This window comes from Chaetodon trifascialis, chromosome 2 (assembly GCF_039877785.1).
Source record: "Chaetodon trifascialis isolate fChaTrf1 chromosome 2, fChaTrf1.hap1, whole genome shotgun sequence".
NCBI classification, from domain to species: domain Eukaryota; kingdom Metazoa; phylum Chordata; class Actinopteri; order Chaetodontiformes; family Chaetodontidae; genus Chaetodon; species Chaetodon trifascialis.
Genome location: NC_092057.1, coordinates 5,916,777 through 5,942,265, shown reverse-complemented (window position 1 = coordinate 5,942,265; position 25,489 = coordinate 5,916,777). Strand labels below are relative to the sequence as shown.

Sequence of the window (25,489 nt, the reverse complement as noted above, 5' to 3'; positions counted from 1 at the left end):
GCTAACATTCCATTAGCAGACATAACATTGGCTGTAGCAGCAGCAGCAGCAGCAGCAGCAAATCGCTCTAGGATGAACTCTAACAAACTACCAATACTGAAACATACAGGTAGGTGGCTTCTGATGCTAGCCAGCATACATTACACCAAGAAAGTAAGCAGCAGCAGCAGCAACAGATCAAGCCTGAAGCAAAATTGCTGGAGGGAATGATTAAGGCTAATCTGAATCAAGCTAGCAGCAGAAGCAGAAATAATCAACAAACATGACAAGAGTAGTCAACAACTACCATGTTTAATTCAATGGCTGTGTTTGTATGAATCAAAACCGCTACAGTCTGTCTTTTCTGTCTTTTCTACTGTTACTGATATCTTCTGTGCTAACAGTGCTGCAGTGGCCCGGGGACCAGCAGTAACCAATTAATAATTGAATCATTTCATGTGGCTGTGACTGTAGACACTGCTCTGACCGTGCATTTCACATACACACAATACTGAGCTTGTGCAAAAATGCTAAAAGCAGCAGGTGACGGTCGGCCCAATACTGTCCGTTGAATGAAATGAGGCGCTTGTTTTTTCTTTGTGAGTGTGCCCTTCAGTTCTGTTTGTTTCCGCCCCAAAAAAGAAAAGTTGAAAAGGTTTTTGTATCCGGCTCGCTCGTATAGCAGAGCAGCATCCCACTGGGCAGCAATAAATAAAAACACAACACTATAATATATGTAGATGACTTTCCCTTTCCGCCCTAGGATTTTCGATCTGTACTGCGTGATGCCACTGTGTCATGGGGCGGAATAGGAATGTGCTGTCAGTCCTGGGTGTTACTGGAACAGCTGAGAAAAGTATTAAGTTATTGTGAGCAGAAAAAATGCCTTTCCTAAGCCGACACAGAAATCTCTTCTAACACCGTAAACAAGCAACATTTTAAAAATATCCAATCATGACAAACATGACCCTTCAATCAGCCACAACCTGGAGGCACATTGCCGTAGAACGCTGGATTCTGCAGAATTATGAGCTGCTCAAGCTGTGAACTTTGGAACGACACTTACAAAGTAGCTGTTGAAGTTTTCATTGAACTCAAATGAGCAGCTTTTGTCCGAGGGGAATGATCTAGGAATGTCGTAGCAGTCCTGGGATCCAAAATCTGCAAGAAACAAATACAATTACCAAGTACGCACATCACTGCGATATATGTATATACTGCAACAAGAACAAGAGCACATAATATTAGCCTACACATCCCATATCAGAGCCATATGCTAAATTTTAAGGCCATTTATGCTGCAGTATAATCTTAATGATACACACAACAGAGGCCTAATTAGAAAGCTGTATGTGTTTTCATCTTGTTCGGTGGGATAGAGTTCAGCAGCACGTAAGAGCTCTACATTATTATTGTTTTTTTGCATTCTCATTAGGCCCTGATGCAGCTGCTAATGCATTTCACTTACAGCCACAAGAACCACAGCAGTACCACAGCAGTGCCACAGCAGGGAAAAAAGCTTGTAAGGCAAATGAGAGTGTCAGCTGAGGAAGACTAAGTGGGGGAAGACCATGATGGGCAATAATTACATCGAGAAACGTCTTTACTTTCAAATACGGTGACTGCCCCAGAATAAACAAGGAACAGTTACAAATGATGATGAAATATTGTGCAGAGCAGAGATAAGTCACACAACACCTGCTGGGAGGGACATTCAGACTCAACTCCACTCAATGTGGGTTCTCCTGACACACCACCTGATGAACTTCAGGTATTCACTATTTGTGACTTGAGACTCTCTTTTGTATAGAAATATCTTACCACTAAAGGTCTGTAATGACATTTGTCACCACAAGAGGGAGGAGTAAGTGGAAGAATATCTTATGTTGCCTCCGTCTTTGCTCCATAAGTTTCTCTTCTTGACAGAAAGTTGTGTTCTATTCTAAGCTTTTCTACAAAGGCAGCTGTGCATCGATTTAAGATCAAAGCTAGAAAGGTAACACTTCTTCTTCTTCAGTTCTTAGATATGCTTTATTTTTACTCATCCGTTACTATGAAATGCATCTCCTGTCTCCTCAGAAGACCTTCTCAGGCTCTGCTCTGTATGACACACTACAAGTGATGATGGTGGACACAAACTGCTGTTATGTTATATAAACTTGTAATCCTCTATTTTAACAGATAACACAGTGTTTTGAACAGCACATGTGCTGTGTGTCTGGTGTTGTTAGATTTAGAGAAGCAACGCTCCAAAGGTTAGTGACATATGGAGTATAGTTGCAGTACACAGGACAGAGTATGTGCAACAAAGAAGGCTCTAAGATATCTGTGTGCTCAGTGATGGAGCAGAAGGCGTGTATTTGTCCACAAGTGAGGACATATGATGATGATCTTTAATGTGTCTTTTATATCTTATAACTTTTGAATGTTAAAATCGATATGTATGACTGGAATTGCTGCACAAAGCATCGTCAAGACCCTTAATGGCTCCGAAGACATCAGCAGAAAACTGTCTGCTCCGCGTTCAGGTCTGGTGAGCTTTTGACAACTTGAACAGATTGTGAACAGAAAAGAAGAGTAAAGGTGAAAATAGGGATTGCGGCTGGAGGAAAACATGCCAAGAACTCCGGTGATGTCTCTTAACATCCATCAAAAGAAAGTGGAAAGGGTACCGAATGAAACCACATGTAAGCCGGGCCAAAGCTTTTTAGGGCCAGTTGTCTGGTAGATGAAAGTTTCACTGCACATAAAGGTCAAAATGATGTGGAGGAAAGCAGCTTTGTGAATGTGTGTGTCCTGTTAAACACTATCTGCAGATTGAAATCTTTTCAGATCATAAATTCTGAAAACAACAACTCCAAAAGAAAAAACACTCCGCGGCGGCACAAACCTTTGCGGAGGCGTGAACAGTCCACAGTGCCGATGGTGTTGCTGCGTAAAGCTTTATTCCCGGCACTAGTAGGCACACAGTAGTTTCCGTCTGTCTCTGACGCCGAGCGGGGCACATAATAGGTGTCCGTAGGTGAGCGCTCAGCGGGGGGTGGGGGGGGTCCTGAGCTGGAACCGAGCAAAGGCTTGGGCGGTCGGGGAGGGGGCACTACATCTCCCCCGCCCTCTGAGCCTCCCACCCCTGTCGACGACGACAATGTGCGGGGAACCTGGTAGGTACAGTTTGCGCCAGGTGTAGGTGGGATATCGTAACTGATGGAAAGGTTGCGCATCTGCGTCTCCATCGAGGGCTTCCGCGACGGCGTGTTGAAGACGTAGAGCTCAGAGCCGTCCCCACCGTCCGGGTGGGCCGAAGGGGAGGAGGCTGACTTAGGGAGCAGCACAGTGTCCTGGGAGTAGCTGCGGGGGAGGTGGTAAAGGCCACTGTCAGTTGAGAGCGAGGCACCGCGTGATGGAGGCGAGTCATAGATGGATGAGGCGGAGGCAGGGGCCGGGTGCTGTGGGAAGAAGCCGTTGTGTGAAGTGTGTTTAGCTGAGGAGGTGGAGGATGTGGGCGTGCGGTGAGAGGGGAGGTTGTCGTTCAGGTCCGTCTCTGAGGAGGTAGACTTGGAACACTCAGCATGGGCTCTGAGAAGACAATATACACACACACACACACACACACACACACACACACACACACACACACACACACACACACACACACACACACACACACACACACACACACACACACACACACACACACACACACACACACACCAGAGGATGAAATACCTACACCTCATTTAGAGAAGCTAAGGAATTCACAGCACCCTCTGCAGCCGTAGTTAGTGACCTAACGTTACACACACTCTCTTATCACTCATCTTCAGCACCTCTTGCCATGGCAGCATCTCTTTTCACCCCACTCACACTTGGTCTTAAAATGGGATCCATCTGCAGAAACATTAGCTGCATAACAAACGATCTGATCTTGCTTTCGCATCAACATCTGGTGTTCTTCGTGCAGTTTCGTTATCCTCACTGAGATCGATCTCTGTCCTCCAGAGCAAAACCTGCCTGTGAGGAATCTGAGGTGGCGGAAAATCTGCCCCAGACTCCATTATGAACTTTTTGGGGAAGTTCTGGGGACACTTTTCAACTCTGTGAAACACTGCCAACAAATTCTTTGTTATTTGTCCCCTCTTGTGAATTCTGGCTCTAGGCTGCTCTGTGAATAGATAAATTACTGTGAGGAGAAGATCAGCTGCACAGATGAGTGCAGAACAGTTATTTCTTCCTGCGTGTCATTAATTTTCCACAAATACTGCTGTGATTTTTCACACAGTTCAGTTCACATTTATGGTACTTTCATAACACAGAAAAGACACATAATCAGTCATTAGACGCGTCTGTTTCAGCCTTCCTGCTTGCTCACTCTTTTAATTTGAATGACAGATGCTAGCATGTTGTACGGACTGCGTTTACATATACCTCCGAACACAATAAAAGCCAGACTAACTCCAGCTGTGGTCAGGCAAATCCGACATCGCTCCTATCAGGACACATTCATGGCTTGAATTAAGGTGCGTTATTCCTTATCTGGAGAACTTGTCTGGACACAAATTGCATTTTAATACCAAGTGTAAATGAGGTCTATGACGCAACTGAAGGACTGAAGTAGTAGATGTTGGGTCATTTCTAAATATTCAGGCAATGATAAAATTAGTAGGTGTTAGATAAAATCTAACTCTGTTCTGATCTACAACACTTCAAATCCAGCACTAATAATCATCAACACAAGCCATGTAAATCTTTTTTGTTTTTTTGTAAATACATGTGTAGCACTCCACACAAGCAGGCCGTTCCAGCAGGATGGCTGGCCACTCACAGACTAATCTGGGGAGGAAGAGTCTTGCTCTCACACTCCTCCAGGAGCAAATACTCCCGGTCCCCCTCCAATGGAGAGTGAAGCTGCACTGAGCTACACACCACACAGCAGAGGAAAAAGAGAAGAGTGGCAGCAGAGATGAAATGTACAAAAAATAAAATAAAATAAAATAAATGGGCTGGAAAAATGTGCAGAGAGAAGCTCGTGTCACAGTGAAGATGGAGCCTCGTCATCCAAAATCAAACTCACCTGTTGGGTTCAGGCTTTTTGCTCTCACAGTTGACCAGCCACAGGTAATCCTGGGGCTCCTCTGAACTGGACTGCGAGTCCAGGTGTCGCACACTGACCGGCTGGTATGGAGGGGGCACATTGGACAGCACCGCTGCGGGACCGACAATATTACCCAGTGCTGGGTGTGGCGGGGTGTCCACCACCAGGCCTCCGATGGCTGACTGGTGAGCAGCTTTTGCTGCCTCTGGAGGAGAGAAAAGAGACTGAGGTGAACTCCCCTCAAGACTGCTGAGGTGTGTTGTCTCCTTTAGTATATCACAGCGTGTGTGTGCCCCTCAGAGAGCTAAAAGGTCAAATATGATACAGGGTTTTCCACAGCTGATGATAGAAGAGGAGGCTGACTGCTGCTGAGTTAATGAACACCTCCACCAACAATAGAAGAAATTAACAGACTTTTAGTGAATATAACCTCAAATCTTGTGGGGGGAAAGTGGTGGTGCCATTGCACACAAAATGAATTGTATAGTTTTGAAATCTGGTGACTAAACTGCTAAAAAAGACGAGATGCCTTGAGGATCTGTCAGACTTCGCTCAGCAGATTTCTGTGAATGACCAGGTCAGGCTTACACACCGTCAGTGGCTTTATGGTAATTAATGAGAGCAGCACAGAGCCCACAGGAGATTATCACCAGCGGACGTTCACTGTAAGTAAAGAGGGGTGCTTCATTGCCTTAATTCACTTCAGCTGGACTTTTTCCTCTGGATGTATTTCATTAAATCCGCTGGATGTATTGGACTCATTCTACTGGGCCTATTTCTGTTTTCGACTTCTTACACTGAATCTACTACATTTTTGTTGCCTCTGTTGGAAGCACAGTGTTATATTTCGACTACTTCAGTTGCAGCTTTTTGTTAACCTATAGCTCCTCCTGAAGCCAGAGTCATCCAAGGAAGTCATAAACTGTAGCTGTACTGTGGACCCGTGAACCCCACTGAGATGGTGCAGGTGAAGTTGCGGTCTGATGATACAGTATTAGGCAGAAAGTAAACAGTCAGCCGTGTTTGCAACCCCGGCAGAGTAAACATGCCAAGCTGTTTCCTAGCAACACATTTCCAGTCTATAGTCACCAGCAGCATTTTGAATGACACATCAACTTTACGTCTCTATAATGTCAGGACCTGAGCAGCTGATGTGTGTTGGCTCAGGAAAGGGGGCAAGAATCGGGATAACATGCAGCATCCGTCCAGATGACACGGAATCAAACCCGCGCCGCAAAAGGGATTATTTCACTCAACCAATCAAAGCTGCCAAGCGCCTGTTCTACAGAGATCCATCGAGCTGCAGAACCTAGAGCCTCTCTTCCTACTTTGGTGGATTCCTGGGCAGTACCCTGCCGAGCTTAAGTGGATGATATACGTGTGATATATGAACGACGAGACGAACAGCAGCACCTTCAGCTCATATCAAGTTAAAACACACTGCAGTCACTGCTGCAAATGTACACAGAACACATCCTGATGAATTAGTATTTTCATGCTTCTTTTCACGTCCGAAACATACACCATGAAACCCACTTGAAAAGTTCGTTTGTTTGTAAAGAGTGTGAGCACGGTGCCTTCAGAGTCCCACACACTTCATCTCAGACAGCATTTCCTCAAGGCCTCCGCAGCATCACACTGAGTTTTCAAATATCAGAGTCCTTTTCAAATCCTTCTGCTCGAGCTGATTGTCCACTGAGAGCCAACATGGTCAAATATATCTCTATTTTCACTCCACGTCTTTCTACTTTTTTCTCCTTATTCACAGTTCTCCTCCCACTCTCTTCTATAACTGACATGGTTTTATCTCACACAAGGTCCCTTTTTCTCTTCTTTACAAGCTAATTTCTATCTTTGCAGAGCATCGTTTGCTCTGATCTCCTCCTCTGCTATCTTCTTCCCTTTTTCCCATTTGTTTGTTGAAGCTTTACTGCTGATTCATACAGGAAAAGGGAAAATCCCCTCTGCTCATACTCATCTATACCTCCTACACCGTCTCTCAGAGCCTTCGTTCCCCGGCCCTCCCAATGTTCCCTCAGCTGGTATCTGCCCAGCCGTGAAGCACTCTAGCATGGCCACACACAACAGAAGAGTGGGAGTTGGGTCTCACATGCAGAGAAGTGCAAGCGAGTGCAAAATGGAGAGTCAGGGACACTCTTTTGTAATAGGAACTGTAAGGAAGGCTATCTGCAAGGAGATTTGTCTTTAGACCGTTTCTCCTTGAATGGGTTTACTGTTTGTTTGCACATCAGGGTTTTAACAGCAAGTTCCAATAATTCTGTTGAAGAGGTGCCATGAATGCTGTTATCAGGGCTGCCCTGCAACACTAGCTATGTAACAGAAGAGGAGGCAAAGCTCACAATGCTGTGGAGAGCACGACCTTGGAGCAACATAATCAGTGACTCAGTTGCCAGGTTTGAAAAGTACATTTTTGCTCGAAGAGAATCTAAGCAGTGTGATATGCCAGACAGGAAAATAGTGCAACTTTTATGCCAGTTCCCATCACACTGAAGCGTTAACACACTTAGTCGAGGATGGGGAGAAAGTACACAGGGCCGAGATCGTGGTGTAAATAGCAAAGCTTGAAATTAGGCTCAAAGACAGAGAAGGAAACAAAAATATTCAAACGAGAGAGAATGAGAACCAGATAAGGGGGAACGAACCAAAGAGGGGCAGCGAGACCGACAGGCGCACAATGCTTTGATTATCCAGCACTGGGAACAAGGGTAACGTGAGCCTCAACACAACACATGGATCAACACATGGATCATTAGACCTTGACTGAGAACTATGCTGAATAGAGGCCTTCTGGCACATTCAGCGGGTTCACCCTGACAGAGAAAGAAGCAGATATCTGAGAGGCACAACGGTGGCATCAAACGAGAGACCAATCGAATGTACAGTAATTAGCCTGTGGGCTAATGCTGTCTTGTTCAATTCTGGCAATATGGTGACGAAGTACACGCTGATTTAAAGCTGCTGCACAGGAATCCAGCTTCTCCTCTACTGCATACACTGTAGGTGCACGGGAAGATCAATTCTACTAAAAGTGTCAATAATCTAGATTTTTTTAATAGTTTGTGAATCAAGTTAGTGTTTCTTAAGAAAACACAGCGCTGGTAACTTTCAAGGTATTTCTACTTGTCAAAGCATATCAGTTGGAGACATTGTCAGAACGACAGGTGCATGCCTTAATGTCTTTGTTGTGTTCAGTTGATGTTACTGATAAGTCAACATTTTTAACAATAAATTAGTCAACAACAAAATGATGTTACTGGTCATAATGTAGCTTTGTGTTTTCAGCAATGTAATCACAGACTGCAGCCACAGACAGCAGATTAAGGACAACCACACACAGAGAGAAGTGCTGTTCACTGTTCACATCACTGTTATAAAGCAATTCAAAGTAACACTGATGGCCAGCAGCACTGACATGTATCGAGCTATCAAACACCAAATCCTTACCGTCATCAGTGGGGTTAAAACCACAGATGTCACAGATGCAGCGAACCCACTTATTCATCTCTTCTTCGGTGTCCGCCACCAGGTAGAAGACACGGTCAATGGTCTTGATGTCAAATATGAAGCTGTGCTCCAAGTCCTTCTTGTTGAACGTCAGCCCAGCGTCCACCTGAAGGGGCAACAAACGTGCCTTACTTCAATATGGTGATCCATTATTTAGATCATTTTTCAAGCAAAACTGCAAAACATTCTGTTAGTTTCCATTTCAACCTCTAAATTCTGAAAATTGATTCCATTTCTTTGCATTATATGATATGAAAAACAAGCTATTTGAAAACCAGCTACAACCGCTGGTTTAGAAAATTGTGACAAGCATTTTCTAACACAGTATTGACCAAATGATTAATTAAAATGAAAACAATCATTAGTTGCAGCTCTAGTCAGGCACCAAAGCACATTAGCACCAGTTTTTGCTCGTTTGCAGGGATGATTACGCTCAAGTTACACATATAATCCACAGCTTTCCTCCAAAATAAATGAGTCAAAGCACAACCTGCTAGGTTCTTAAAAGTCTGACTGTTTTTGAGGAAAAGAGCAGCTTCAGTTTGTGTCTTATATGTTATGATATGGTGATGGAAAGGGCCCAAACATAAAAACATGATTACAAGAGGGGCAAAAACAGCGATGACTTAAAACTGGACTGAAGATTTAACCGTACATGCAGAAACATGGAACTGGGCTCTTATGCAGGTTGATGGTCATGTGGAACCGTACCTGCTCACACAAGTTGAGATCGATCACGCGGATGGGCTTCTTGGCATGGTCATTCTTGTAGTACTCCAACACGTCTGGGTCGCCTGTCAGACGGCCACTGCGAAGAACAAACCACCGCTTCTTCCATGCCTGCAGGGTGAGCACAGAAATGAGGCCAAAGGTTATATGTGTGTTCTAACAATGACTGCTCCATTCCCAACCGGCCACAGGCCGGCCAAATGCTTTATTTTTCCAGTTTAGCCAGTGTGTCCTAGCATAGCTTGTGTCTCTGCGTGTACTCTCCACCAGCTGCACTGCCCTCGCTGAAGAATCCTCAGAGCCAGAGGGAAGAGGCCCGCAACCAGAAATATGTGTCTGGGATAACCAGAACAAAAGCCACATAGTTTGGTCTAGCACCCTGATTGGGACGAATAACCAAATCTATAAAGAGAAACAGGCAATTATGTCTTTTCTTTCAAATGGGACGTGTTGTCTGTGAGAAAAAGGCAGAACAAAGAGTTCAAATTCAAGCGTAGCAGACAGCGAAAAAGAGATGTGAGTGGATGAGATTTATGACTTCACTCAGCGTACATAAATAAAGGACAGTTTAGCAATAAAGTACTTATCCTACAGCACATCATGTCCATGAATGAGATAATGAGACAATGACAGACCGCTTGCCTAGAATCCTATATGGATAACAATCCATCAGTTAATAGATTGTTGAGGCCGTGCTGAAGAAACATGATAAAAATCCCCCTGTGTCAGAGTACAGAGCCAATTTATTAACAGAAAAAACAAGCATACAGCTCCAGAGCTTGTTTACATCTCATTCAGAGCAGTCACATCATGAGTTGTTGTTTAAAAGATAAAGATCAGCGATTGTGAAAAGCTTCTTCTGGCCTTAAAAATAAATATGAAGCCAGAGGCGTAACAGCTTTGCCACTACACTGACACTGCACTGTTTCTAGACTGTGTTTTCCACTTTTTCCACTCCACAGTGTTTGTAGTTTTATTTGTAGGACGTATCCAGCAGAGATTGATTTAAATGCAGACTCAAGAAGGTCGTGAACTCTTGATTTTGCTGAGTCATGGAAGTCAGGCTGAACGTTTTTGTTTTGGAGCTCAGAATAAGCTCTTCACAAAATACTCGCAAGACTTGTCTGAGCAATTGCTGGATTTTATCATCAGGAGTTTATCCAAAAATGACTTACTTCCTTTTATTGCTTAAAGCTGGGGCAAGTATGTACGAACACTTTGTACAAGTTTCACTAACCTAACAGTTAAGCACTTAAAAAAAAAAAATAAAATCAGATGATCAACTGAATAGCAGAAAGTTTGCCAGTGCTGTTTAAAATGTGAGTTGATAGACTCGAGCCGGCAGGCAAACAAGCAGCGCTGAGATCAGACGGATCAAGAAGCATCGTGTGAGGAATGCAAGCTGAAGATTTGCTGTTGTTGTTTTGGGGTAAGATTCGGACCGTATTAATAATGCTGTGGGATCGGCGTTTTTTTCATCCCTTAGCTGTTTTCCCAACTACAGGGTGTCCTTTGTTAGCGGGCCAGGCTCCGGACTGAGACAGCATGAAGAGCATCAGACCTTTCCCTCCACAAACAGAATGAAGAAACAGGCGGACCTGCGAAGCCCCTGGCTTTTAAAGGGCGAGCACATGAATATGCAGGGATCGCACGGACAAAAACACCGAAACGTTAAGCAGCACACGCTGTTACGTGAAAAAAGAAAACACTGCTCACATCCCACACTGACATACTGCACTCACACACGCAGCACATGTTTCACACACTGCAGTTCAAAAGGACTGCGTTATATAATCACAAACACACCCACAGAGTCCAAATAAGGCTTAAACCTATTAAACCTACATCCTTTGAGCCAGGCCAACTTAAACACTAAATCTAAGCAGAAAAGCTAAAGCGAGTATGCAAAAACAACCCCGATGTGTCTGTGTTGTGTTGGTTGGACAAAGACGGTGGGTGTGGAGAGGGAACCTCTCTCTGGCACATGACAAAGCAATCTTGGGTCATGTTACCCTGTGGGGAACAGAAGGACCGAGAGCTTGGGTTACAGCGAGGCCAGGCCCGCCCAGGCTGAGACTGTTGACAACTGGGGAAGCTGTACATGCTGAAGACAGACACAAGCGAGGCCTGTTTAACTAAACTGCTTAATGCTCGTGGAGTAGGAGATCCCTGTAAAATTCATGAGAAAACAGCAGGTCAATTACAGCTAAGAGATAGAAAGAAGCATGAAAAAAAAAACCTTGACAAGCGCTGAATCAAAAACTTGATCTGAATCTCAGATCTTCATGAGACTTTGTGGAGTGAATATCAGAGCAACACAAACATCACACAGGTGGCTGCGATCAGCAAGTTCTGCACAATTTAAAATCAATAACGCTGATATTATAGAAACGCACCTTCATGAAAAGGCTACCACAGGAACAATATTTCATCTGAAAGTTTGCATCACAAAAATGCAATCAAGTATATGAATCCTATTTTGTCCAAAGAGGAAGCAACTATCACAGAGAGTACTGTAAAAGATAAATAAAGCAGAAAATACAAGAACAAATTTTGTAATGAGCCACAATCAGCGCATCAAAGAAATAATCAATAATCAAATCAGGAAAGGAGATGCATCAATATCCCCCCCCCCCCCCCCCCCCCCCCCCCCAAATCAAAGTACATTCATCTCAAACTATTTGGGAAAAAGTTGCAAAACAAAAAAAATTTCAACGATAGAAACAGAAAATGTTTACGGTCAGATGCTTAAATCCCACACTGATGTGTTAACGGGGTTAAAAGCAGCGGTTTGTGATTCAGAGCCCTGAAGCGAATTTGCATCCAGTTTCTGCGCCGCCACATTAGCATGGTTCCAAACAGTAGTAGCTCTGGGATGACAAGCTGTGTGGTAGCTTGAGCATCTCTCCTCCATCTGTGGACTTTCACACAGCTTTCTACACGCACAATTATACATGCTCGCATTGCTTCATAGCACTGATCTGTACCATGCGTTCAGCACCAGGCGTGCACAAGAACAATGACACCAGCACAAAAGCAGGTCTCAACGTCCCTGATGGACAGAAAACACAGCTACATGCACAGTCCCACCTGATGCAGGTGGTGTGTTTCACTGACATGCATTCAGTGCTTATGATGTTTGTATGCACACGAGGAAAGTGGGAGAAATCAGGTTAAGGCAGGAAGTCAGAGAGCACATTTACATGTATTGCAATAACCCAGTTACTGTAAAATCCACATTTACGTGCAGCTGGTCAGTAATCAGATTTCTCCTCTACCACCCACCATATTTTTGAACCAATGTGGGCAGATTAAAGTGTATTAGTGATACGCGCTGCAGCCTGAAGTGTTCTTTTTCTTTTTTGTGAGAGCATTTGGACTGACAGCACAATGGGAGAACGGGTGCTTGCAGAGAGACAACATGCACTTTCTTCCTGATGTGCGAATGAGTCTGAACAAAAATTCGACAGTTCAGCTGTGGAAACTGACTTACAGACACTTATTTTAATATTGCTTTCACTTGTAGTTGGACTTTACTTCTATTGGATGGGAGGATGTGGACCCTGCACTGCTGAGAATGAATGGGCTGAAAGAAACACACCAGCTGCATCAAAACTGTCTGATTTATCCACAAACAAAAACAGCAGGGTGTCAGCAGGATCATTTGATGAATCACATAAAAATTGTTCACATCACTTTCAGTGGGTGTAAACACACTGAATATCAACATGACAGAACCTAAACCATGCCACAGAACTTTGAACTCAACACCAAAAACACACTGGGACACTATGACCACATGACTTTTGCCAAATACTGAGCAGTTGTCCATCATTACATACCTCCTGTCAGGGCTCACAAAGAACATGATGAGGCATCATCTGGTCCTGCTTTTTGTTTTGCATATTCCTTCATATCCAGTGTTGAATGAGTGGCTAAATCCCAACTGATTGCAGGCTGCAGGACACATATACATCCATTCCTGTTTTCCTTAATACAGCAACACAGGATTTTGCACCATTCAGCTCACTCCACAGTCACAGAGCCCACTTCAGCTCGTAGGAGTCTAGTGTTCACTGCCCCAGGGTTGGGAATGGGACAGCATGGGACGATACTGGACTGGGATGGGGAGCATGGCAGCTGTCCCTGCCAGCCCCCTCTCTATCCCCCTCCCCCTTTTTTCCAAGCGTCCTAGTGTCTTCTGATAGGGTGAGACAGAGGAAGACACCCTCTGTTCGCCCACCCAGGTCCTGCAGCCTATGGGGGCCAGACAGAGAGGGCATTGAGGGTCTGACTAAGACGATGACAGGGGAAGGGAGGGAGGGTGGGAGGGCTGGAGGAGGAGATGCCAGCAGAGTGGAGTCACGCTGCCGTCAGAGGCCTCCTGACCAACATCACTGGAGCATGGCAAAGGTGGTAGAGAGGAGGAGGAAAAGTGTGCAATGAGGGAGAAATTATGCAAAAAAAAAGAAGTGTGATGTGGTTAGAAAGGAGAAGATAGAGAGGAGAGCTTAGCTGCATCATCCAGCACCAGCCTCTGCATCTAAAGGAGGTGGACACAACATTACGAGCCACAGTACAATCTAATGCAGCCCGACAGAGACGTCTTTGAGGACAGTCTTGTTATTGCTAAAGCTAAAGCTAAAGCTGAAGCTTAAGCTAACATACTGTAGGTCAGTCAGCCACTAGTAAAGCATCACTACACACTGCAGAGTCTGATTAATTTCTGTCAAAATGATGGCCAGAATCACAGTTTGGCCCATTGCAGCTCTCACAATAGATGAACATAAATTAAAAAAACAATGAAAACAATCCAGAAGGCCCAGAGGACAGGAACACGGGGGAGTTGAACAGGGATGCACCAACTGTCTCAGAAGACAGGTTTATTCCAAAATGACTGCAGATTTATGGAAATGAGGAAAAAAACATTTAAGGCCAAATCAGCTGTTCCATCACTTATTCCAACATGGTATGAATACAGAAAATAAGCACCTTCAAAATGTCTTGTGAAGGAATGAGAAAGGATGAGATCTCCTGTCTAACTCTCAGCAGAGAAGTATAGTGAATATGTAAGTGAGAAGTATTCCTTTAAGACACTGATTGGCATCAATAGAGGCATTAGCCTGAAAATCATCCCCGTTGACATTTATAAAGAATAAAATGAGCCTCTGCATTCACATATCAGACTTGGTACCAAGTGATGCCAAAATCCATACTAGGAGAAGCAGAGAAATGAATGAGACAATATGGCACCACTGTGTGCTGATTAAAAACATGGCAAGACTCCCAAATGCAGTAAGACAGAGAACAAACAGGCAGTGGAAATGAGTTCTACGTTTAAGCCTGCAACTGCTAAAAATAAGTGTGTGGCCAAATCAGTCTCCTATTACAAGAGTTTGATCTGATTTATTAGTCTAAAAATGTGAATCTAGTTGCCAACACCACTCAAGCTCCAACTCCAGTTTTATTGCACTTAAAAGGCTAATTGTGCTTCATGGTTTAGATAGCTTAATGCAGCCTAAAAAGCCTTTGAGTGCACTAATTGCTAATGCGAATGTGCTGTCATCACAGACTATTAAACTGCATACTTAAACTCATCCTGCATATCTCTAATGGTAACTTATACTGAGCCGGGCCTGTGGGTCTCTATTTCTCTGCAGTAGCAGGAGTTGGAACGTTACACATGGCTGTCTCTTCAGGGCATGGACAGGTGTGCTGTTTCTTTTGACTGCTGGTGTATTTTGTGTTTCATCCTGCTCATGTATGCCAGTTAGTGTAATACAGGCACAACATGTGCCTGCTTTGCACATTAAATGCAACGGACCAAAGACAATTGGAAGGCAGTTAAACGGACGCTAAATAGATTGCCAACACTTTATCTTGAGGGTTGTTCTCTCAGAATTACTCACTCTCACTGCGAAACAGCAAAGGTTTCATTTTTCACATAAGCAACTTAACACTCAACCCTAGATAACCTATGACTTCACAGGCTGCACATTATGTGGTACATGTGCTACACGTACACATTATCCAAACATTTGCACAGATAACATTCAAACGCACTTCTAATCAAGAAAACTCCTGTTTTTGACCATAAGAGGATACTGAGGAACACTCAGCCCATTAACACTCAACCTATAAGCACTTAACAGCAGTGATGTTGTGCAGCTTTAGTCCTCGAAAGTATACAGACAACCAGACAAGCATGGCTAAGTGAAGTACACACAGACACTTAGGGTGCCATGCTTCTTTTAAAGGGCCAGTATCTGCTGTGTGTGTATGCATGTGCGTGTGTATGTTCACATCTGATACACGACCAGCTATTTACAATATCTGACACATAGACAACAGACCTGTCAACACTGCTGTACAAAAATAATACAGTTACATGACTAAAGATTTTATATACTGTGATACAGAGCTAAAACTTTGACATACTCTGGCAGGAGAGTCTGTGTGCGTCCTATCATTCCATCATGTCTGAAGGATCACAGTCAATTAAAGAAAAAATACAAAAAGACTAAAGGGGACATTAGAGGGCAGTTTGTGAGAGCTGGTGCAATGTTGTCAAGAAGAAGATCTCATCTCATGAGCAAGAGGAAAGTCTCATCACTGTGCATTTGTTTGACACCTTGGTGGATGTAAATATAGAAGTGATCAAACTGATAACATGTTCCACCTTTTCTCCTGGTGCATTTTTCATCTTCTGCATCAAGTAGATCCATGTTTGGATAACGTTAGCTCAGCTCCACTCCAGTTCACCCAATCAGCATTAGCATTAGCTTAGCTCACAGACTCTGGATGCACAGTTAGCACTCAGCAGCGTGAGGGTGGCCGGGCCATCTGTCCTGTCTGAGTGGGCTGCGGGTAAATGACCTGCACCCCAGCTGCACTGACTCATCCTGACTAGGGACAGCTTCTCTGTTTGTTCCTCAGAAAAACACAGTGCAAGAGACTGAGGGTGAGGGAGGGACAGGGCGCACCATGAGCACAGGGTAAAGACGAGGGAGAGGAGGTCAAGATTTTGGCGATAACAGTACAGATTAGTACGCGCTATTGTTTAATCTTTCAGAAATCACCACCAGACTGCTTTTATGGCCAGTTGATATATAAAAAACTCTCTCTTGCATTGGCTGCACACACACAGTCTATCTCTCTCTCAAGCAGGAAATTAAACATGCAAGAGTAACCAGTGTGCCAGTATTTATCTCCGTACTCATCAGGGCAGTCTCATTAGAAGGAGTGAGGATGCTCAGAGCATAAATGAGCATCGGGTGCTGAAATCTTACTCACCGTTCATGCGGAAATATATACATGAGCTCCATTATATCTTGATTTTGTCTGACTTGTTGCAATAGCTTCAGTCCCAAAGGTTAAAACAGCATCAGCTGTGAAAATTTAAAAATGTCATGTACCCAAAACACGTGGTTCTTTCTGAAAGGACCTGGAAATGTTTGATGCGTAAGGATGAGCCGGTGAGAGGTCACGCTGCAGTTTTTTTGTTTGAAATCACAATTGAAGTGACTTTTTTTGAGCAAAACACAGATTCCGCAGCAATCAAGGCCTTGAAACAAATGCACGCCATCTTTCCAAACGCTCATGTTTGGACATGAGGGGGACCAAAAATCAAGGAATGGATTTCAGACACTTCATGTGACATTTTCAAATACTTGAGGAAATACCAGAATATTAAATAACAGCTTTTGCTGACGCAGAAAAGCGACAAAACTCCAAAATATTTCCATGACACTGCAATCTGACACAAATGCAGTAAACAAATACGCAATCTTGTAGACCGCAGTGCTTCCCTAAGCCTCACTATCGGGACCGTAGGACTGTGCTGAACAAAGGCTGTTCTAAGAGAGGAGTGTCAAGAGCGTCAGAGGTTTTGGCGCTCAAGGCCTTGGTGACGAGGTCTGCAGAAGGAGAAGGAGGGGAGGGACAAAAGAGCCTCTATGCTTAGGACCGCAACTTGTATAAATCAGTCTTTGTTAGCGAGACATGACTGGGATTCTTGCTAAACAGCTATTTTTACATCCCTGAGCACCAGAGAGGGCAGTTAACGTACAAGTAAGAGTGCATGGCCTCTGGCTAAGTGAGGCTGTTGAGCCAACGTCATCAGCCCTCCGCCTGCTGGAAGGAGAGGGGACTTCCATGAAAGATGTGCATGCCTGAGGTCCAGCATCCTGGACAGTGGTTAATCGTCAGCCAATTTTACCACCTGTTTCTGACCTCAAGGTAAACACTCTTACTAAAACATTCACGCATGATGGAGGCTTGTTAGATAAACTCAACAAACAGCTTGACCTGACATGACCATCAATAGCAAGCGGGAAGGGCAATATTACTTCAGACCTCACAAACTCCAATGAAGACGAGCATCTGGCATGCAGCTGAGGGGAAAATGAGTATCCTGGTAGCGCTGGCTTTTAAAGATACAATGGTCTGCTTTTTGTAAGGTAAAGAAACTGTAACTGGATCCAAACTGTATTGACATTAGAGGCTGTAAACAAGCTTTGGTGAACTAATGAGCATTCTGCCATGATCCTGCAGCAATGGTGCTATGGCATCATTCCTACTGCAACCACACATTTTTCCCCATACACCTGCATGTGTAAAAATGTTGCATACAGACACACACATGCATGTGATTTGAGGGGGTTTCCAGTTATCTTGCAAGGCCAACGTTCTAGCCAAAACACTAACCATCATCACTGCACTACAAAGCTTGTTGAACTTTGTGGTGGATTAAAAAAAGAAACTGTTCAACACTCCCACAAATGTTTGAAGATTATCAACGAGTATTTTCAGAGCCTGAGTGAAAAACTGTGAGCCTACCTTACAAGCTGTAAGTCCACAGGAGTCGTTTTCATAGTATTTCTGTCACTGAGTGAGTAAACGAGTGTTGTGTGCTGTTGCTGTTGTTGTTGTTTGCGCCTTCTGACTTTATCATGTGCTGCAGTGTGTGTGTGAGGGTCTGTAGTTTGTGACCTCTCCCTCCTCTGACTTCCTGTTTTATGTAATCAGGTTGTCCCAGGCCTTCTTAACTGCCACTGGTAAATCAGAGGGGGTGGGACTAGGGGGGACTTAGAGGGTGTGCTTCTTCAAAATGAAGAAAATGGGAGCGCATCCCAACAAATAACAGTAGAACAATCGCTTTAACCAACAAAGTTATTCCATTTCTGCTACAATCTGGCTCGTCTTTTTATAATTTTGGTCATCATTACTGTCAACTATTGTTCAATTAATATTTAATTTTAAAGTTTTATAACAAAACCACAGAGACAGTGTGACCCTGCCTGATACAGATTTCAGATTGAAGGGCACCAAACAACATCACACGTCCAGCTTATTGAGACGTGAAAATGAAGGTCAAGTCATGTCAAACAACCCAATACTGAAAATCACAAACGTAACAACACACCGTATGGCATCCTCTATCCTCAGAGCCCAGCCTGTTGTAAACATCAAGTGATTACCTGGACTGTCCACAATGATTCAGAACGATCCTTCACTGTGTTGTTCCCTAACCAACATCCTGTTTCAAGAGGAAACACATCACATTCAGGAAGCGAAGACAGAATTTCATGGGGGCTTTAAAATCTGGCTCATCTCATCACTCGGCAGTGCTTTTAATGGTTACCCCAGATTACAGGAGTGAAATGCTCCTTTCTTCATTTCCATTGCTAAACTAAGGTCTGTGCAGAGCTCATAGCAAGACAGATTACATGTATTGTATTTCTCTTTCTAGTGTTGCATCTGAGCGCTCCATCCTCTTCCTTGGATCTGAGCCTTCCTCTGCTTCCTGTGGAGACTTTATGATTCTGTTTCCCAGCTGCACACTCAATAAAAAAAGGTCAGATATGCCACAGCATGGACAGCTTCCTCTACATGCCTGCTTCACAAAGGCTCTCCCTCGGCAGCCCTCTGACCCCAGACACTACTGCTAATGCTGCAAAGAGCTGGTCAGTGACTGGAGGTCTTTGAAGTCAAGAGGTAAGACAGCATTACAGAGTGCATGAAAATGTAAGAGAGGTTTAACCCAGATGTCCACCCATCACACTGCTGTGTGTTTGATCTTAACACGCAGCTTTGATGTGCCTATTTTAACATTTCAGCGACTTATCAACTGCATGCTGGAGACAACAATGTGCTTTTTGGTCATGTTGTTCTGTAATGACAAAGTGCACGCTCTTCAGCACAAAGACTAGCGATGGGGCAGCGATAAGAAAGCTAAGTCACACATGAGAGCTTTACGGGCTGCGCCTTACTGCATAAATATAAGCAATTTTAACTACTTTTTAACCCTAACCACGGTGGTCTTAAGCTCTCAACCAGAGGGGCATAGTTGGGCAGGGTAAATCAGCCATGATTTGATGATCCAATGTCCAACAAATCTGAACTTAAAATTTCATTCTCCAATAAGGGTCGACCACACTTGGGGCAGCAGCTAACTACTGTGAAAGTACACATCCAGTATGGTTATAAAGAACACTTGATTGATCGTCAAAATAAACCATTTAGTAGGAAATTTAAAAGTGTATTTTCTTGGCACCCATAATAGGATTGAGGCCAAAGACAGCAGAGGAAATTAACAAAGAGAAACAGAGTGAGAACAAGCTAAAGATAGGACCACCCAGGCAAAAAGACTGAAGTAACAGCAACACTAGCTTAGGTGTCTGTGAGTGTGTGTGTGTCCTATTGAACCCTTGCATGTCCATCTCAGAAACACCCACAGCAACAACTGTAACTCCCAACTGGTTCTGAACTTAATTATCATCCATGTCCGCTGCATAGCGCTGCTCCCATGCGAGAGTCAACCTCTTCATTTCTCTCCTCTCCAAGAGAAAACAAGAACAAATCTTTGTTAAACTGAAACATCACATCCTTGCTTTGTGTGCAAGCGCCCCATCTTCCCACACAGGTCAGATAGGCAACAGTGAGAATCTCAAGCCTCAATTCTTCCACGAGAGCCAAAGCTCAAGATCCAGAATTCCTCCGAAACTACACATCCATTTTTAATGGACTGCAAATGACAAACCTCACACAACCACACTCAGGCCTGATGTACTGTGCTCTTATTCATACATGTTCTGTTTATGTTTCGCACAACTTATCACAAGAGAGATTATCACAGGAAGAATGAATGATGAATCACCACAAACACTCATAAAACTGAGGACCGCAAACAATAATTTCTAATCATGTGGCTAACAGAGCACAGCTGGCAAATTTCAGTCACAAATGGTTTCATGTGTGATGCATTTACTTGTACAGCAATAATTATCAGCATTATCTTGATGTGGATAACAGCTGGTAGGAGGTGAAACTTGTCTGGAGTGACTTAATCCATCAATGGAGTCCCAGTGTGTCTAGAAACCCCCTAAATCTCTCTTTTTTTATTTTTGCTTTCTTCACCTTTCAGAAAATGTGTGCTCCAAAAATGTCAGCCAGGTTTGCCTCCCATCTGACATCCTACAGGGCTTAGCACCACCTCCGAATACACGTCCAGCTGGCTGACTGTCCCACCCACTGAATACTGAGTGAATTTACTTCGCAGTCGCCATTTGTTATTTCCTTGCTAACGCCGGCTCGGGTAACAGGAAGACGTCAAAGGTATGAGCAAAACACGCCAATTGTTCTGTTGTTGTCTCCAACAACCAACACAAAAGTCATCTAGTCCAACCATCTGAGGATGTCAAGACCCAGTGGATTAATTTTTGATGGAAATGTAATGGAAATGTCTCCACAACACTAGAAAACTGAGTGTGTGTGTTTTACTCCCAAACTGCTTTGTAAATGAGATCCGGTAACAGTACAAGCTCAAGGATGGATCAGTGCTGACTGTCCGTGACCCGACTTCAAACGTGGAAGCTGTAAGTTACGTTTTATGTTGTTTTACTGTTTATTTTGCTGGTTAGCCTGTTGAACTTACTTGGTGTTAGCATATTACTTGGCTATTGCGGCGACTGCTGCTGTTTGTACATTTACCTGATGAGCCATGTGTGAGATAGAATTGGTTAAACTGCAGGAATTCATTTGCTTGGCAACGTACTTTGATTAGCACCCAGCTGCTAGCTTGCGCAGACCATCAAAAGCTATAATATTAGTGGGCTGCTGGGCAGTGAGGCTGAGGCTAATGTGGATCAGATTTCTCAAACACGTTCGGTGGAGGAAGTTTTTTCGTTTAAAATGGCTGTTGTGGTGATATTTAGATGTCTCAGATATGTCGCTAAACTTTGCTGGCTGTAAAGATACAAAGACAGCTGATTGGAGAAATGGCAGGCGGTGCTGACTAAGAGCTGTGGGATCTGACCAATCAGAACAGAGTGTCATTTTGGGAAGGGGGCCTCAAAGAGACAGGAACTAGAACAGGGCTTTTCAGACAGAGGGAGAATAGAGGTGTTGCAGCAATGTGCAGTATGAGAAGGCGATGTGATTTTGAACATTTAAGGCATGTAAACCTATTCTAGTAACCCCCCCAAATAAAAGTATGAACCTGAAAATATGCACAATATGGTACATTTAAGTACTTAAAATCTCATACTGCAAAAGATTGTTGAAACAAAATAAACTTGCCATTTAGATACGACTGTCACGAACCACAAACAAAAATGTTCCCCGAGATTCGATTACATGAAACAGTTCTACACCATAATACTAAGTTATTCCACAAGCAGACAGAAAGTTAATGGGGTCTGGCACAGACACTGATGCAGCAACGCGAGCCAGCGCCAGACTCAGCACAGGCTACAAGGCAAAAAACAACAAAAAGTGCAGATCAATACAAAAGACACAGCAGTTGTTAAATGCAGCTGGGCTTAAACTATGGAAGTAACACTTGTGCACTCCTACTTTGCCAGAAATAAACTGGCGAATGGACATCTGCTGTGTACTGTAAAGACAGTGTGCGTGTGTGTCTGTTTTTTGTGTTAAAAATAGCCCAGAATATGCAGAGTTCTGTTAACGCTCTGATATTATAGAATGCCTCAAAACCAGAAAGTGAAAACAACTTTTCTAAACACCAACTTTCAGCAGCAAAGTCAACATGTGAGGCACATCCTAAATGCATGCTCATCAACGGCGTATTGATCCGTAAGGAGCACCTCTGATCAAAACAAGCCAGTTTTCCCTTCATCGTCAACACAATCGCTCACTCTCCCCCTAAATTTACCATCCCACAGTCGCTCCTCTTTCATGTGCAGCTGTGAAATTCTCACCCAGCCAGGCGCCATCTGACCCCAGCCCTAACAATATACGGTAACTGTCCAAAGAACACAGAAGTTGGTAGTCATACTGCTATCTTTGCAAACAGTGTGCACAAAAACCAACATTCTCATGAAAGACCGTCTGCACAGCAAACAGGTGTTCTCAATTTCTGGGCTTTCACAGGTGACCTAATAACAAGACAATGTCATGACTTTTCAAACTATTTTACATCAAAAACAAAATATTCTGGCTGAGATCAGAAACCACAACCATGCTGAGATTAGGTCTAATACACAGGAGCTCATTCTGGACTCATTTAACAAGGTTTAAGCTTAAAACTGCAGCCCTTTCCTCAAAACTTTGACATAAACTTATCCACAGAGGAAATAGTGATGCTTACCGAAGTTTTCAACAGCGAGCTTTATATTCTCTGAGGCTTTGTTGGAGAGGCAATCCCATCAACCATTTCTATGGCTCCTGGTACCTATTCCATACAGCTGAGGACCACGGCACCGCTTTAACTCCAATGTCTTTTGTTGTTGTTGCTCCACTAACTCTTTCTCGTAGGGCGGGGACAGGAACTCTCAGTTAAGTAATCGTTCCATATCATTCATTAGAGTATCCACAGACAGAGGGAGGGAAAGACAGAGAGAGAGGGAGAAGGTGGAGGAGATGATGCAGATGAGAAGTAATGGCAGGACTGATCAGTAGCTCTGCACTGTGGCCGAGCATGGACTGTCCTGTTGTTCTTGTAATCAATTTTCTACCAACCACATTTGATACCTGCCACCTCTGCTCGCCACACCCCCTAAAAACCAGCACCCCCCTGGCCTCACAACAGAGCTTTCAGACAGGTTAGGTTGAGGCTTAAATCGTGCTCTCGGGGTAAAGTATTAACTCACAGAGGAGCAGGTTTAAACATTAACACAAGCTCACATCATGTATGACTGAGGGAGCACAGAAGCGTCAGGAGTTAGGTGTGATGTAGGAAAGTGTTCACGTTTTGTTTTTTTTGATTTTTTTCATCAAAACTGAATCAACTACCTCTTACTGTGTTTTCCAGGAAACATGGGGCTTTGTGAAACAGAGAAAAGGAGAGAAAAAACACACACAAGGCAAAATAACATCCCTTAGTGGAAGTTTCCACTTTGTTAGCGCTTTTTATCTTCCTGGTCATCTGTTCCCAACACACACTCTGGGCAAAAAGATTTCCTGTTTTGCCTCCTTTTGTCACTGTGGTTGTGTTCGGGGGTCGGTCAGGAGCTAACTTTAGAACTTTTTCTATATTAACATTTGCTGCAACAGCTAATATCTCAAAAGTTGTCCAAAAAAATGGGGACTGGGGTCAGACCTCCAAAAGGGGTTTAACTTGACAGTGACAGTCTGTCTTTCCTTCGGACACACAGAACTCATTGAAGGGATTTCCACACATGCTAGGCTGGCATGCTGTTAGCACCTATAATCACATCTGCACTGTGAAAACTCAATAAGCAAAGTTGCTGATTTGCTCATATTATGCAGCATGTTGGAGGAAGTGGTCATTTGATGTTAATTTCTGAATGAGAGACTGATCCTCTTTGGTCTGAAATGATACTAAGGAACCTACTGCATGTATATAAACAAAAATCACTCAAGAATAACTGGTGCAATCACTTATTTTATAGTTAAAAACAAGTGCGCTGTCTGGAATGACCAAGCCAGAGATACCGCTGCAAAGGTCTACCATGATGTTTTGGCTGAGCCAGGATAGTAATTTTTTAACATATGCTACATCAGCCCAAGTGTGAAAGAAACTACTCTGTGTGCATCATGCTTGACATAATAATTTTTTGGAAAACTGCAGGCATAAGTATAAAAAACTGTTGGAATCAATGTCTACTTTTGTAATATTTATACTTTTGCAAACACGGTAAGTGCAACTGAGTGGAGCTAATTATGTAGCACTCAAATGGCTGTGTGAGAGCTGTAGACAGGCTGGCAGAGAGCTCTGGATGCCTCTGAAAGAAGAGCTAAACATCTCCACGCTGTCAGGTGCAGGAACGTTATAATAACCAATAAAACATATGGGCACAGCAACCCAGCACTCAGCTGCTGTTAACCAGCAAAACAATGTGACACCTGGCTGCAGAACTAGAGCTTGGAAAGACAAAGTAACGACACTTAGAGGATGAACTTTGCTCTGTCTTTCAGGTGACCTCAAGAGCTCTTACTGAAATGCAGTATTGCAAAGTCTATTGCTGTCAGTCAGTCACTGGAGGGGGGAGCACTCATGATGGCCGTTTCATTGCACAGGCATGGCGCTCGCTTACCTTTACAGGATTTAAAAGACAACTAACAAATGACAATAATATAATATAAAATGCAAACTGTCTAGACTTGTTTTTGTGATGGACGGTCATCCATAAACTCCACTGTAATCATTCATTTCAAGGCTGTTATTTTACGACTGCAGTTTTTTCTCTGACACTGAATCAAACCGCCGCGGGTAACGCTCTTGGCATCCCGATGCCAAAACAACACCATTGTTCAGGTTGCATAAGAGGCATCAAACTTCCATCCACTTCCTGTGTTCCATATTTCTGCTGTGTTATTGCCTCATCATCAAAAACTTCTCCATGCTGATGTTGTAGAATAATCCTTTGATAGTTGAGTCCGCCTCTAACAGTAACAAGCTAACACGTTATCTGTCAGCTGCTGATAGCAACAGTGTTCAAACAATCAAAACAAAATGATAATGGCAAGCTCACCGGTGACCAAAATGCGATCCACGGCCCTTCACCTGGTTCTGAAGAGTCCAAGCTTTGCGTGGAAAAAAGCGAGAAACATTGCGAAAGAAGCGCGGTAAGCAAGCTGCTGACCAGCCACTGGCCACTTTCCTGCCTACCCTGCTGACTTCCCTCTCCTCCTCTTTACTCCGTAAAGTCTGCAACACCCTGCTCCAATAACCCCTGACCC

At 43.7% G+C, this 25,489-nt stretch overlaps 1 protein-coding gene across 6 annotated transcripts in view; it reads right to left on the bottom strand.

The window, feature by feature from the left end:
* Window positions 1–25,489, bottom strand: part of gab1 (GRB2-associated binding protein 1) — a 52,799-nt gene that overhangs the window by 9,517 nt on the left and 17,793 nt on the right. For 5 of the 6 annotated variants that reach the window (XM_070978276.1, XM_070978266.1, XM_070978283.1 and 2 more), the window contains exons 3-7: window positions 9,308–9,436; window positions 8,537–8,702; window positions 5,051–5,276; window positions 2,870–3,555; window positions 1,046–1,140 (exon numbers count right to left, since the gene is read on the bottom strand). In XM_070978276.1, coding sequence (XP_070834377.1) covers window positions 1,046–1,140; window positions 2,870–3,555; window positions 5,051–5,276; window positions 8,537–8,702; window positions 9,308–9,436 — 1,302 coding nt within the window. Of the gene's footprint in view, window positions 1–1,045; window positions 1,141–2,869; window positions 3,556–5,050; window positions 5,277–8,536; window positions 8,703–9,307; window positions 9,437–13,167; window positions 13,439–25,489 lie in introns of those variants that run through there. The other variant, XM_070978300.1, reaches the window with a different exon arrangement.